General features: G+C 36.6%; 1 protein-coding gene across 1 annotated transcript in view; it reads left to right on the top strand.

The window, feature by feature from the left end:
• The window catches only part of LOC101344529 (ATP-binding cassette sub-family A member 3-like), a 233,463-nt gene that overhangs the window by 97,329 nt on the left and 119,374 nt on the right, over positions 1–16,760 (top strand). Inside the window, exons 9-11 of the mRNA XM_004373452.2 lie at positions 43–224; positions 8,542–8,679; positions 15,648–15,765. Coding sequence (XP_004373509.1) covers positions 43–224; positions 8,542–8,679; positions 15,648–15,765 — 438 coding nt within the window. The remainder of the gene's footprint in view (positions 1–42; positions 225–8,541; positions 8,680–15,647; positions 15,766–16,760) is intronic.

The raw sequence follows: 16,760 nt of genomic DNA on the forward strand, positions 1-16,760 counted from the left end.
CAGAGTTCTCATCTATAGTAACTATCTTCTGTTTTGTTTCAGAGATTGGTGTTAAATGGGATAACCTTTGGACACAAGCTGTTCCTGACGATAACCTTGTCTTTGGCTATATGTTGGGAATGCTGCTATTTGATGCTTTCTTGTATGGCCTTGTGACCTGGTATATAGAAACTGTCTTTCCAGGGCCGTATGGTATGCCCCAACCATGGTACTTTTTCCTTATGGTGAGTTCTAATGCTGCTGTTATAAACGACATAGTCACTTATGAACCTATGGTGTACTATTTATGATCAAATAAAAAGTTCAGGTACAGAATCATTCTCTACAGACCAATCCTACTGAAGTGCTAGCCATTTCTTGATACATGTTGAAGTGTTCCACACATGCAAATGTACATCTATAAATAAAACACTGAAACCCCAAACATTACAAATTGTAATATCTCCCTTCACAGCCAAATGGTATATAGTGGATTAGACTAGAGAATAAAGAAACCTAAAAGCTTCTGCAAAAGGAGTTCCCTAGGAGAGGATTATATATTTCTATAACAGATCTCACTACCTGTTTTCTTTCAGTGGTAGCCCAGTTTACTTAGAGTAGGAGAACATCTGGCATCTTGCTCTCCACTTTCTTCCTTACCAGTGCTGGCTAATGAACGGTACAGATAAGATGTTCTGACCCAGTGTGGTAAAGGGCATTGGCTGTGACATTTGGTCATTTCCACATTTTGTCTATTGTAAATAGTGCTGCTACGAACGTTCATGTACAAATATTTGTTAGAGTGTTTTTTTAATTACGCGTATATACCTAGGGCTGGAATTTCTGGGTCATATGGTAGTTCTATGATTAACTTTCTGAAGAAATGCCAAACTGATTTCAACAGTTGCTACACCATTTCACATTCCCACAAGCAAGGGCTCCAGTTTCTCCATATCCTCTCCAATACTTATACTCTCCTTTTTCTTAATTATAGCCATCCTAGTGGGTGTGAAGTGGTATCTCATTGTGGTTTGATTGGCATTTCCCTAATGATGTTGAGCATCTTTTCACACACTTGTTGGACATTTTTATATCTTCTTTAGAAAGATTTATTCAAGTACTTTGTCTGTTTTTTAATTGAGTTGTTTGTCTTTTTGTTGTTAAGTTGTAGGATTTTTTTTTATATATTCTGGATACTAGATCCTTATCGGATATATGATTTACAATTTTTTCCTCATTCCGTGGATTGTTTTATATTTTCTTGATCGTGTCCTTTCATGAAAAAAAGTTTTTTGATGAAGTTCTGTTATCTATTTTTTCTTTTGGTGTTCATGCTGTTGATTTCATATCTAAAAATCTATTGCTACATCTAAAATCATGAGGCTTTCCTGGACACCATTATAGCTCAGTAATGAAGTCACTCCTGAGGCTCACCCTTCAGCCAAAGATTAGACAGGCCCATAAAACAAAATGAGACTAAGTGGGCACATCAGCCCAGGGGCAAGGGCTAGAAGGCAGGAGGGGATAGGAAAGCTGGTAATGGGGAACCCAATGTCAAGAAGGGGAGAGTATTAACATATCATGGGGTTGGCAACCACTGTCACAAAACAATATGTGTGTTAATTGTTTAATGAGAAACTAGTTTGCTCTGTAAACCTTCATCTAATAAGTACAATTAAAAAAAAAAAGATTACAGCTTTGGAAACCCTGTGGGGCAGTTCTACCCTGTCCTGTGGGGTCACTAAGGGTCAGAATCAACTCGACGGCAACAGGTTTGGAAAACTTTCTATACTATTTCAGCACCAGATCTGGGAAACAGTTTCTTTGACATTGTAAAACCTTTATACTCTTTATCTTTATTATTACTGTATATTAACACACATATACACACATACACACATAATCTGAGACATCAGAGCACACTAATTAAGTGCACAAATTCTGAGAGCCAGATTACTTGAGTTCAAATCTTGTCTCAAGTGCTTATAAGGTATGAGAATTTGGGCAAGTTAATCTTTCTGCTTCTTGGTTTCCTCATCTGTAAAATGGGGACAATTAAAAACAAAAAACAAAAAAACCAAGCCTGTTGCCATGGAGTTGATTCTGACTCATGGCAACCCTATGGGATGGAGTGGAACTGCCCCATGGAGTTTCCAGGGAGCGGCTGGTGGATTTGGGCTGCTGACCTTTTGGTTAGCAGCCAGATGCTTGACCACTGTGCTGCCAGGGTTCCACAAGCACCTACTTTATACAGTTGTTGTTAGGGTTAAACACATTAATGTATATACAGTGCCTGGCACTTGCTTTATACACATATTTGTTATTATTATTCAGAGAAAGTCTTCCTTGTTCCAGAATTCTTAAAGGTTATCATTGATTCCAACCTTTATTTAACTTTTTGAGCCTTCTTTTCTAGTGATAATAATTTGGGAGGTTAAATAGAATAGAATAAATGCATATTGGTCAGACTGTATTAGAATCAGTGATTTAACCACCTTCCATGCCAAATACGACTTTTAAAACTGTATTTTTAAAAATCCTTTTCATCAATGATTAAAACAAAAGTCACGTTCACATGGAAAAAAAACACAAAATCATGAGACTTTATCCATATGTTTTCTTCTGTGAGTTTTTATAGTTTTAGCTCTTATATTTAGGTCTTAGGTCTGAGTTAATTTTTGTATATGGTGTGAAGTAGGCATCCAGTTTCATTGTTTTGCATGTGGAGATCCAGTGTCCTAGCACCAGTTGTTGAAGAGACTATTTTTTCCCCACTGAATGGTCTCAGCACACTTGTCAGAAATAAGTTGACCATAGATGTATGGGTGTATACATGGACTCTGAATTTTATTGTATTGGTCTGAATCTTTAATTTATGACAGTACCACACTGTTTAGATTACTGCAGCTTTGTAGTAAGTTTTGAAATCGGGAAGTGGGAGTCTTCCAATTTTGTTCATCTTTTTCGAGATTTTTTTGACATAGAAGTAAAAGGAATACTCCGTAGCTCATTACAAAGCTGGCATTACCCTGTTACCAAAGCCAGATAAAGACATCACAAGAAAAGAAAACTGCAGACCAATATCCCTCATTAATGTATATGCAAAAATTCTCAACAAAATTCTAGGGAGCAAAATACAACAGCATATTAAGGGAATTATACACATGATCAAGTAAGATTTTTTTCCAGGAATGCAAGGATAGTTCAACATTAGAAAATCAATCAATATAATATGCTACATTAATAAAACAAAATAACAGAACCACATGATCATCTCACTAGACACAGAAAAGGCATTTGAGAAAATCCAAATCCTTTCCTGAAAAAATTTTTCAATGAGATAAGTATAGAAGGGAAATTGCTTAATATGATTAAGGACATCTATGAAAAATAGATGCGAAAGCTGGACAATGAATAAGGAAGACCGAATAAGAACTGATACCTTTGAATTATGGTGTTGGCAAAGAATATTGAATATACCATGGACTGGCAGAAGAACAAACAAATCTGTCTTGAAAGAAGTACAGCCATAACGCTCCTTAGAAGCAAGGATTGAGATTTCATCTCATGTGCTTTGGACATGTTACTAGGAGGGACCAGTCCCTGGGGAAGGACATCATGCTTGGTAAAGTAGAAGGTCAGCAGAAAAGAGGAAGACCCTCAGTGAGATGGACTGACACAGTGGCTACAACATTGAGCTCAAGCATAACAACGATTGTGATGATGGTTCAGGATCGGGCAGTGTTTCTTTCTGTTGTACGTGGGGTTGCTATGAGTCAAAACCAACTCAATGGCACCTAACAACAACAACAGCATGAGAAACCAACTGCCGACATTATAGTCAATGAAGAAAAACTGAGAACAGGAATGAGACAAGGATACCCACTGTTACCACTTCTATTCAATATCGTACTGGAAGTTCTAGCCAGAGCAATAAAGCAAGAAAGAGTATTCAAATTGGAAAGAAGGAGTGAAACTCTCTCTATTTGACGACGACATGATCTTAAATACAGAAAATCCCAAGAAATGCACAAGAAAGCTGCTAGAACTAATAAAAGAATTCAACAAAGTTGCAGAATACAGTATCAACACACAAAAATCACTTGGGTTTCTATACACCAACAAGGAGAAATCTGTAAAGGAAATCAAGAAAACAATAGCATTCACAATACCTATTGTCATCAAGTTGTGATTCCAACTCATATTGACCCTATAGGACAGAGCAGAACTTCCCTATAGGGTTTCCAAGGCTGTGATCTTTATGGAAGCCGACTGCCATGTCTTTCTCCTGCAGAGCAGCTGGTGTGTTCAAACCACCAACCTTTGATTAGTAGCCAAGCGCTTTAACCACTGTACCACCAGGGCTCCTTCCATTTACAATAACACCTAATAGAAGACAATACCAAGGAATAAACCTAACCAGGGATGTAAAGGACTTACACAATGAAACTATAAAACACTGCTGCAAGAGACTAAAATAGACCTTAATAAGTGAAAAGACGTTTCATGCTCATGGATTAGAAGATGTAATATTGTAACAATATCAGTGCTAACCCAAATTGACCTATAGAGTCAATGCAATCCCGATCAAAATTCCAACAACATTCTTTACAGAAATGGAAAAACTAATCCTCAACTTTATATGGAAAGGAAAGAGGCCCTGAACAGCCATATCAATTTTGAAGCAAAAGAACAAAGTAGGAGGACTCACTCTCCCCAGTTTCAAAACATACTATACAGCTACAGTAATCAAAACAGCCTGGTACTGGTTCAATGATAGGCACACAGACCAATGTAATAAATTGAGAAGGAGCCTGGGTGACACAGTGGTTAAGCTCTGGGCTGTTAACTGAAAGGTCAGTGGTTCAGACCCACCAGCTGCTCTGTGAGGGAAAGACGTGGCAGTCTGCCTCTGTAAAGATTATCAGAAATAAATCAATACATCTGTGGACAACTGGTTTTTTACAAGGGTGCTAAGTTCACTCCATTGGGAAGGAAGAGCCTCTCCAACAAATGATGCTGGCAAAATTGGATTTCCACACACAGAAAAATGAAGCATGACCCATACCTCACACCCATACACGAAAACTAATTCAAAATGGATCAGGGACTAAATGTTAAAGGTGAAGCCATAAAATTCTTGGAAGAAAACATAGGGGTGAAACTATGGGACAGTTTTTTTTTAATGATAGATTATCAAATACAACTACAAGTACATGAGCAGCAGAAGACAAAATAGATAACTGGAATCTCATAAATATTAAATACTCTGTTCATCAAAAGACTGTCATAAGAGTAAAAAGACAACATACAGACTGGGAAAAATTCTTCGGGGACAATATATCTGATAAGGGTCTAACATCCAAAATATATATAAAACTTCTAAAACTTAACAATAAAAAGATAAATAACCTGATCAAAAATGGACAAATGATATGAACAGACATTTCACCCAAGAGGATATTCAAGTGGCCATCAAACACATAAAAAGATGTTCAGTCTCTTTAGCCATTAAATCCCAAAACTCATTGCTGTTGAGTCAATTCTGATTCATAGTGACCCTACAGGACAGAGTAGAACTGCCCCGTAGGGTTTCCAGGGAGCGGCTGGTGGATTCGAACTGCTGACTTTTGGTTAGCAGCCAAGCTCTTAACCACTGAGCCACCAAGGTTCCAATTAGGGAGATGCAAATCAAAAGTACAATGAGGTACCACCTCACCCCTGCTAGAATGGCAGTGATCAAAAATACAGAAAACAGCAAATGTTGACGAGGGTATGGAGAGATCAGTACCCTTATCCACTGCTGGGAATGTAAAATGGTACAACCACTGTGGAAAACAGTATGACAATTCCTCAAAAAATCAGAAATAAGACTACCATATAACCCAGTAATTCCACACCTAGATACATGCTCTAGGGACCAAAAAGTAATGACACAGACATAAGTACACCAATATTCATTGCAGCATTATTCACAATAGCAAAAAGGTGGAAACAACCCAAGTGCCCATCAACATATGAATGGATAAACACATTGTGGTTCATATGTACAATGAAATACTAGTCATCCTTAAAGCAAACTGAACTTCTGATACATGCTGCAACATGGATGAGCCTCGAAAAAAAATGAAGTCCTGATACGTGCTGAGTGAAATAAGTCAGTCACAAAAGGACCGATACTGTATGATCTCACTTATATGAAATGACAAGAATAGGTAATTATACCGAGACCAGTGGTTACTAGTGGTTACCAGGGACAGGAGCAGGGAGCCAGAGGGGTAATCATTCTGTAGGAAGTAGTGAACTTTTGTCTATGGTGATGGGAAAATTGGCATCAGCTAAGGTTAATGGTTACATAACTTGACTAATGTAGCTATCACCACTAATCTGTACACCAGGAACAAATAAAATATATGATTTTAAACCACAACATCAACCCTCACCCCCACCAAAAAAAAGGCTGCATTGTTTGATACTACTTAGGTTCAACTAAATGCCTCATTGGACTAGTTTTCTTGGTTCGAAGGTTTAGGGTTATGGCTTCATGTCTCCAGTCAATTGGCCTAACATGGTTTTTAGAGTTTCTGTTCTACCTACTAGTTCAATGAATAGCTCCCGTGGTCTTAAAAGCTTGCAAATGGCCACCCAAGGTACAACAGTTGGTGTCTGTTTTCCTAGAGCAGCAGGGGAAGGAGATCCAGGAATCAGTGAAGGAAATGAACTGCAGGTCTGATTGCCTCCATGAATTACTGTCTCCTTCACCATGAAACCAGAAGAAATGGATGGTGCCCGGCGACCATTACTGAACATTTTGATCAAGGACCCAACAGATGGATCCTGATCAGAAGGGAAAGCATGGAACAAAACTTCAAACTCATATGGAAACCAGACTTAAACTGGCTCCATTGAGACTGTGGGAACCCCCAAAACTAATGCCCAGAAATAATCTTTAAACTTTGAGCCAAAACTATCCCATGAAGCCATTGTTAAACTGAACAACAGTTTGGCTCAGTTAATAAAGAATGTTTGCCTTGAACATTATGCTCTTTTAAAGAATTATCTATGTGAATTCAAATTGACCACTGTTTATCTAAAGCACAGATGAGAACTTTAGGAAGCAAAGTCTAGATTAATGGTGGTGAAACAATATGGGTAGAAATAGTTAGAATGCTAACACAATGTGAAGTACGTAACCAATGTCATTGAACTGTACATATAGAAACTGTTGAATGGATATATGTTTGATTGTATAAATTGCCACCAAAAATAAATAGATAAATATTGTCTTGACTGTTGAGGGCCTCCTGCAGTTCCATATGAATTTGAGAATTGGCTTTTCCATTTCCACAAAAAAGGCACGAGAATTTTGATAGGTTGCATTGAATCTATAGATTGCTTTGGGTAGTTTTGACATCTTAACAATATTACGTCTTTCAGTTCATGAGCAGATGATATTTTTCTGTTTCTTTTGGTCTTCAGTAATTCCTTTTAGCAGTGTTTTATACTGTTTGGTGTACAAGTCTTTCACCTCCTTGGATAAATTTATTCCTGGCTATTTTATTTTGGATGCTACTGTAAGTGGAATTGTTTTCTTAATTTCATTTTTAGGTTGTTCATTGCTAGTGTATAGAAACACAACTGATTTTGTGTGTTGAATGTGTATCCTGCAACTTTGCTAAGTTTATTAGTTCCAATAGTTTCTTTCTTTTTTTTTTTTTTTTTTGTAGGTTCTTTGGGATTTTATATATAGAGGATCATATTTGTGAATAAAGATAATTTTACATCTTCTTTTCTAATTGGATACCTTTTATTTCTTTTAATTGCCTAGTAGGTCTGGCTTAAACTTTCAGTATAATGTTAAATAAAATTGGCAATGGTGGGTGTCTTGTCTTGTTCATGATCTTAGGGGAAAAGCTTTCAGTCTTTCACCATTGAGTACGATGTTAGGTATGGGTTTTTTTAATAAATGTGGTTTCTCATGTTGAGCAATGTCCCTTCTCTTCCTAGTTTGTTGAGTATTTACCATGAGAGTTTGTTGGATTTTGTCCAGTGCTTTTTCCACATCAATTGAGATGATCATGTGTTTGTTCGTTTGTTTTCCTTTCATTCTATTAGTGTGGTGTACTGCTTTGATTGATTTTCATCTCTTGAACCACCATTGCATTCCTGAGATAAATCCCACTTGGGATTAATGTGCTGTTGGATTCAGTTTGCTAGTATTTTGTTGAGAATATTTACATCTATATGCATAAGGGGTATTGGTCTATAGTTTTTTCGTGATGTCTTTGTCTGGCTTAGATATAAGGGTAATGATGGCCTCATAGAATGAGTTATGAAATATTCCTTCCTCTTCAGTTTTTTGGAGGAGTTAGAGAAGGACTGGTGTAAATTCTTTAAATGTTTGGTAGAATTTACCAGTGAAGTAATCTGGTCCTTGGCATTGATTTGTAGGAAGAATTTTAATTACTGATTCAATCACTTTACCTGTTATAGGTCTGTTCAGATAGAGTGCTTTATTTCTTAATGCTTCTTTTGGTAACTACATTTTGGTTTTCTCTATAGCGCTCTTACTGGTTTGGGAGTCCAGGAATTGGACAAGAAAGGAAAGAAAGAACAAGATGTGAGACAACTGAAGACAATTATTTTGAGGCTGAACCTACTGATCTGGTGGCAGGTATCCAAGTGAAACATTTGTACAAGGTAATGTTACAAAGGTCTCTTTTTCCTCCAGGAACTGAAAGCCACGTACTGTACATTGGAATTGTTTGTAACTGATCATTTCAAGAAAACAAATGAGATGCTTAATAAAGGGTCATAATCAATATAGACTCATTTTAAGAGGTAGGGCCCTGTTGGAGTTGTGATGAATAGAATATAGAAATACACATTTCTTTTTTCAGATATTGTCTTATTTGCTCCATAAGTTATGCATTGTTTTGAGTCTCCTGTTAATGGGCTTGGCAACAATGATTTGAATCTTGTAATAAATGCTATAAAGAAGATAAATTGGGTGATGGAATTAACATTTGGGGAGTGGAGCAGGGAGGATAAGACTAAGTGTAGTTAAAGGAAGGCCTTTCTGAAGAGATGACATTTGAGGTGAGACCTAAAGAATGAGGAGAGTCAATTGTTTGAAAAGCCAAGGGCAGAGAACACAAAGTAGGCAGAACAGCAAATTCAAAGACCCAGACGTGAGAAAGATATTGATGTGTTTGAGAAACACATCAATACATGTGACCAATATATTTGGACTTCAACCAACATAGAAGGTCAGCAAAAAAGAGGAAGACCCTCAATGAGATGGATTGACACAGTGGCTGCAACAATGGGCTCAAGCATGACAACTATTGTGAGGATGGCGCAGGACTGGGCAGCATTTCGTTCTGTGGTACATAGGGTCACTATGAGTCGGAACCGACTGGATGGCGCCTAACGCACACACATACTCAGAATGATCTTTTCAAAACATGGATCATGTTCTTCCAGGGTTTTAAGCCCATCGGTGACTTCATAATGAAGCCATTTGTTGTCATTCTTTCTCCTTGATCTTTTTCCTCCAAATATATTCAAAAACCCATTGCTATCAAGTCAATTCCAACTCATAGCGACCCTATAGTCGGAATTGACTCCACAGCAGCATCTTCAGTGAGCTTTTTTTTCTGATCACCTTAGCCAGAGGTATATCAATTTTATGGATCTTCTCAAAGAATCAAGTTTCATTAATTTTCTGTATATCTTTTGTTGTTGTTTTCTATTTCCTTGATTCCTACCCTGATATTTATTATCTTGTGTCTTTTACTTAGGGTTTAATTTTTTTTCTTTTTCAAGTTTGAATGATTAAATAACATATAGCAAACACTCCAGCACAAAAGAACACATAGAACACGTAAGGCCCAGCAAATTCGCCAGTTTAGAAAGGAAGTTCTGTTTTTATTTCTACATCCAATATACAGGTATATTATTGCATTTCAAAAGTAATACTGGTTAATCAGTAGAGAAGAACTTCACTGTTTAGGATGTAAAATCTGAGCTAGCAATTCATTTTCAAAGTGTAAAAATATTAAAATACTAGCATTCCAGAATCATTCAGGAATGGAATAGGTATACTCAAAGGTGTTATGGGAAGAGCTTCCCCCCCCCCTCACTAATTTTTGTAGGGTTTAATTTTAATTTGCTCTTAGTTTTTCTAGATTTTTGAGGTGGAAGTTGAAGTTAATGATTTAATCCCTGTTTTCTTTTCTAATCTGCGTGTTTAGCACTATAAATTTCCCTTTAAATATTGCTTTAGTGACATCACATAAATTTTGTTGTTATTTTCATTCAGTTCAAAATACTTTCATTTTCCTTTTTGACTCATGGGATATTTTGAAGTGTGTTACTTACTCACCAATCATTTCGGGATTTTCCAGAGACCTTTCTGTTATTTATTTCTAATTTAACTCCACTGTGGTCAGAGAAGATATTTTGTATGACTTGAATCCTTTTAAATTTATTGATTCTTGTTTTGTGGCTCAGAATATTATCTGTTTAGATAAATATTCTGTGAGCACTTCAAAAAAATTTGTGATCTACTGTTGTTGAGTGGAGTATTAACATAAACGTCAATTAAGTCAAATTAGCTTATAATGTAGTTCAGTTATTCTATACCCCTACTGATTTTTTTCTGCACTGAAGTCTTTGATTGTACTTGTGGATTTGTCTATGTCTCTTTGCAGTTCTATCACTTTTTGCCTCATTCATTTTGAATTTCTGTTAATGGATGAATAAAACATTTAGAATTGTTATATTCTCTTCATAAGTTGACCGCTTTATCATTATTAGATAACATTCTTTACTACTAATAGTATTCTTTGCTCTTAAACCTATTTTGTCTAATATTAAAGCCACTCCAGCATTCATTTAGTTTGTGTTTACATGTTATCTTTTCACATCCTTTTAATACTAATATATTTGTGTTTTTGTATTTGGTGTGTATTTCTTGTAGGCAGCTTATAGTTCACTTGTGCTTTTTATCCAATATGGCAATCTCTGTCTTTTAATCAGAATGTTTAAGTCATCTACATTTAATGCAATTAGTGATATTATTGGTTTGATTTGTGTCTGTCATCTCACTATTTGACTTTTGGTTGTCTAATCTGTTCTTTGTTCTTCTGTTTTTCTGCCTTTTCTTGGATCAGCTGACTATTTCTTCCGAGATTCCATTGTATCTCCATTTCTTGTTTATTCTCTTTGTTTTTATATTCTAGTGGTTTCTCTTGGGTTTATAGAATACATTTTAACCTATCACAGTCTGTCTTCAAATAATATTTTACAATTTCACATACAGTTTAAGAACCTTACAATAGTATACTTTTATGTTTATCCTGCTGGCATTTATGCTATTATTATCATACATTTTATTTATATATATGTTATAAAACCTGCAATACACTTTTATCATTGTGCTTGATCTGTCAATTATTCTTGAGATTTGGATAATAATAAAAAGTGTTATATAATTATTAATGTATTTACCATTTCTGATGCTCTTCATTTCTTTGTTTACATCTAGATATCCATCTGGTCTTATTTTCCATCTGCCCGAAGGACCAACTTTGATATCTCTTCTAGTGCAGATCTACTGGTGATTAATACTTTCATATTTTCTATGCCTGAAAAAGTATTTATTTAATCTTCAACTGAAAGATGTTTTCACTGGGTGTTGGCTCAGCGGTTAAGCTCTCAGCTGCTAACCAAAAGGCCAGCAGTTCAAACCCACCAGCTGCTCTGCGGGAGAAAGATGTGGCAGTCTGCTTCCATAAAGATTTACAGCCTTGGAAACCCTGTAGGACAGTTCTGCTCTGCCCTTTTGGGTCGTTATGAGTCAGAATTGACTGAACAGCAACAGGTTTGGCTTTTTTGATACAGAATTTTAGGTTGAAGATGTTGATCCACTGTCTTCTCACTTTCATTCTTCTCGCTTTCATTATTTCTGACGGCAAATCTGCCAAAATTCATATTTTCTTCCTTCTGCATGTAAAGTGTTTTTTGTTTTTGCTGCTGCTGTTTTTCTCTGGCTCCTTTCAAGGCATTTTCTTTATCATTGGTTTTGTGCAGTTTGATTGTGAAGTTCCTTGTGGGTAGTTTTCTTGATTTTTCTTATCCTTTGAGATCATTGACCTTCTTAACTCTGTAGTTTATTATTTTCATCAAATTTGGAAAAGTTTTTACCATTATTTCTTCAATTATTTTTCTATTCCATCCCATGTCAGGGACTCATTATTATGCCCCCTTGAAGTTATATAACAGCTTATTATTGCTTTGTTCTTTCTGTTTATTTATTTTTGAGTACTCTTTTCTCTGTGTGTTTTATTTTCTATCATTTGTGTTGCTCTGTCTTCAAGTTAACTATTCTTGTGCATCTGACAGCAGATGGGATCTGCTATCAATCCCATCCAGTATATTCAGTGTATTTTCATTCTAGAAGTTATAGTTTTCATCTCTAGAAGTCCTATTTTGTTTTTGTTTTTTTTTTAATATTTTCTGTCATTACTTAAATCTCTGAACATATGAAATACATTTATAATAACCATTTTAATATCCTTGTCTGCTATTCTAATGTGTGTCAGTTCTAGGTGGGTTTCAGTTGATTGCTTAATCTCATTATGGGTCATATTTTCCTGCTTCTTTGCATGCCTGGTAATTTTTTATTGGATGCCAGGTACTGGGAATTTTAGCTTTTTGTGTACTGTATATTTTTTTATTCCTATCAGTATTCTTGAGCTTTGTTCTTGGAAGCAATTGTAAACAGTTTGATTCTTTCAGGTCTGCTTTGCTTAGCCTAGGGTTAGTTATTCCACACTACTGAAACAAGACCCTTCTTTGTAATCTACCCAATAATCTATAATCTTGAGATTTTCCAGTCTGGTTGGTAGAAAAAAGAACTCTTCCTTGACCGTGTGTGGGTGCTAGAAACTGTTCCCTTTAATACTTTCTAATTATTTTTCCCCCATCCTTGAGTAGATTCCTCACACATGTATGATTAGTTCTCACCTGAATAACCTAGGGAGGCTATCTCCAGATCTTCATAGTTTGGTCTGTAGCAGCCACCTCTTCTTCAGAACTCTGTGCTAAGAACTCTAGTTGCCTTGACCTCAGTGAACTCTCAGCTCCATCTCTTCAACTTAGATAGAGTGCTGACCCTGCCTGAGTTCCTCCTCCCTGTGCCATGGCTTTGAAACTCTATCTAGCTAGTAAGCCAGGGAGATCATGGGGTTTGATTTATTCGTTTCCAATCTGGCAGGTATCACTACCCATTATTCCTTGATGTCCATTATAAACCTCTGTTTCATATTTAATACCATCAGACCTCCCATTTTTCAGGCCCTTTGTTTTGTTCATAGTGCTGATCATAATCCATGATTATTTTTATGTACCTTTACTTTTTGTCTTATCATCCTTTACAAAGGATTAATTAAAACAGTAACTATGTATGAGTTATTCCTAATATATCCCTAGCACATAGCACAGTTCCATTTATTTAGTGTACATTCAGTAAATATTTGTTGAATGAATGAATGATCACCTGTCATCCAGAGTAATTAGTTGGACTTGGTGATTTATTGCATGTAGTAGTTAATGGTGGTGAGACATGTAGGATAAAACTCAGGTTTCTGGTTTGTATATCTGTGTGGATGGTGGGACCATTTACTGAGTTAGGTAGTAGAGTATATTTTCACAGGATGATGATGTGCTGAGTTTTAGACATACAGTAGTCCCCCCTTATCTGCGGATAGTACTGAACCCTATATATACTATGTTTTGTCCTATACATACACACCTATGATAAAGTTTAATTTATAAATTAGGTACAGTAAGAGATTAACAACAATAGCTAATAATAAAATAGAACAAGTATAACAATATACTGTAATAAAAGTTATGTGAATGACAGTGGAATGGCGCGAGATTTCATCATGCTACACATATAACATTTTTGGACTGTGGCTGACCATGGGAAAGTGAAACTGTGGAAAAGGGGGACTACTGTATTTGAATTTGAGATATTTATATAATATTCAAATTTAAGTTTCTAATAGTCATCTGAGATGCAGAGCTGTATCTTACAGGAGAGATATTGACTGAAACAGATTGTAGTATCGGTATCTATAATGTAATCAAAGAGCCCTGGTGGCACAACAATTAAGCACTTGACTACTAATCTAAAGGTTGGTGGGTCATACCCACCCAGTGGCTCTACAGGAGAAAGACCTGGTGGTCTGCTTCAATTACACTTCAAAACCTTATCGGGCAGTTCTACTTTGTCACATGGGGTTGCTGTGGGTCAAAATCGACTTGACGGCACCCAGCAACACAATGTAATCGAATTAATGTGAGAAAATTATATTGCCTAGGGCAGTGATTTCCAGCTGGGGATGGCTTTGTCTCCTAGATGACATTTGGCAATATCTGAAGACATTTTTGGTTATCACAACGAGGGAGGAGGTGGGAGAAGCTTGTTAATGACATCGTGAGTAGAAGCCTGGGATGCTGCTAAACATCCTATAAGACACAGGAAAACCCTCAACAACAAAAAATTGTCCAGTTCAACACATCAGTGGTGCCACAGTTGGGAAACCCAGGCCTAGGGAGAATTTATAGATGTACTCTCTTGGATTGTGTGTCGTCGTCTGTGCTCAACTGCTAATTGAAAGGTTGATGGTTTGAACCCACCCAGCAGCACCACAGAAGAAAGCCTTGGCGAACTGCTTCTGTAAAGATTACAGTCAAGAAAATCCTGTGGAGAAATTCTACTCTACAACACATGGGGTTGCCATGAGTCAGAATCCACTCGCCGGCAACAGGTTTGGTGTGGTTTGGTTTTGGTTACTAACTATTTCTAAGCTTCCTCCTACTTTGCAAAAACAAACCAAGGAACTGCATTCCCCTGAATCCCGGTCCCTGTTTGGTTTCTGGTTAAAATTTGCCGATGACAGGCTCACATAGGCAGATTTGATATTAAACTTGGTAATTTCTTCAGAACCACAGGCTTTCCAATTGCAGACTGAAATATAGAAGTTTCCCGGAGTTACTTTAGAATGGTCAGCAAACTTTTACTGAAAAGGACCAGACAGTAAATATTTTAGGCTTTGTGGGCAACATACAGTATCTGTTGCATATATTTTTTAACAGCCCTTTAAATATGTATAAACAATTCTTAGCTCACTGACCATATAAAAACAGATTATAGGGTAGATTTTAGTTTGCCAACCTCTGCTTAGAATATCAAGAGCTTCCAGACATGCTCTTGCTAATCACCAAGCTTCTAGCTGAGATCATGATGTCAGCTTTTCTGATCACTGGTCGCAGCTTCTATGAGCTTCTTAAGTTCTTTCTACAGTTGAGTTAGCCTCTTAATTGCTGTGTAAAGCCTTTCATACCCAGAGTATAGAGAGGTTTCTGTTTTCCTGACCAAACACAGGTAAATACACATTAACATTGCACCTCCACACTTAATGTAACTAATACACAAATTAATGTGCCTCCAAATATTATTCTTTTTCATAACAGCAGCCTTTTTTTACAGCATGAGTTTGCTGATATAGTGCTGTTTCTTCTAAGGAAGTGAGTATTTGACTTTTGTAAGTAATAGTGAAAGCTATAGAATTATTCTTTCTTTTATCTCACAGGAATACAGAGACAAAGTAGCTGTAAACGACTTATCTTGGAATTTATATCAGGGGCAAATCACTGTTCTTCTAGGACATAATGGGGCAGGAAAGACCACAGCTTTGTCCATTCTCACAGGTGTGTATTCATCTCTGTGCAGAGCAGCAGTCAAGTTCCTTCTAAAACTGTGGACCGGTCAGTGAGTTTTGGTGTTGAGTGTGTTGTTATTTCAGTGATACCTAAACTTGTGTTTTAATTATTTACAACCAAGATGTTCCAGGTGATGTAGTAACTCCATTCATTTATTCAATCAAAATATTCATATGCCAGGTGTTTTTATCAAAACTGATAATACAGTGGTGATTGCAAGGTCCTTACCTTCAATCTTATACTCCAGTAGGGATACAGACAAACTTGGAACTTCCAATACAGCATAAGTAAGAAGGGAGATGTTATGATTAAGGTGCTGTTCACCCAATAGAATGGTACCTAATCCTATCTTGGGAGTGGGGAAAAGGTAAGTTACAGCTAATCTGAGCAGAGTAGGAGATATGAAGGGCTGTGAAGAGAATGAGAGAAGACTGTTCTAATAGTAAGTAAAACCAGGAGGCTTGAAAGCAGGGAATACCTGTATAAGTTCAGCAGAGGAGAATAAACAATGGCAAAAGATGAGGCTGGAGGAATAATCAAAAAGTTAAGTTATAAAAGGCTTTGGAGAAGTCGTACCATGAAGTTTATAATTTATGCTGAGAACAGTGGGAAGCTGTGGAACAATTTTATATGCAGGTTTGTAGCTTAGAAACATTGCTTTCACCAGAAAGGGAAGATGGGTAAGGAATATGAGGGACCATAAAGGTAGTAAGTCCGTTGTTGGATATATGGTTAGTACAAGTCTTAGAGACTGGGGAATGGCTGAGCCTATAAGTGGAGGTTAAATAGCCTCTCTTTTAAGGCAAAGAGTAAGACCAAAACTAAGTCAGAAAGGAGAGACAGAACTACCCACATTCTCTGCTGTTCTATGTCTTTAACTCCTACTAAATCTCACTTAAAACCCTTCTTACTAGAATACTTCCTCACTAACATCACAAGGTTATACTTTGAATTATTATTACCCTCATGATAATATATGCATA

The sequence above is a fragment of the Trichechus manatus genome, unplaced genomic scaffold, assembly GCF_000243295.1.
Source record: "Trichechus manatus latirostris isolate Lorelei unplaced genomic scaffold, TriManLat1.0 scaffold00024, whole genome shotgun sequence".
Taxonomy (NCBI): domain Eukaryota; kingdom Metazoa; phylum Chordata; class Mammalia; order Sirenia; family Trichechidae; genus Trichechus; species Trichechus manatus.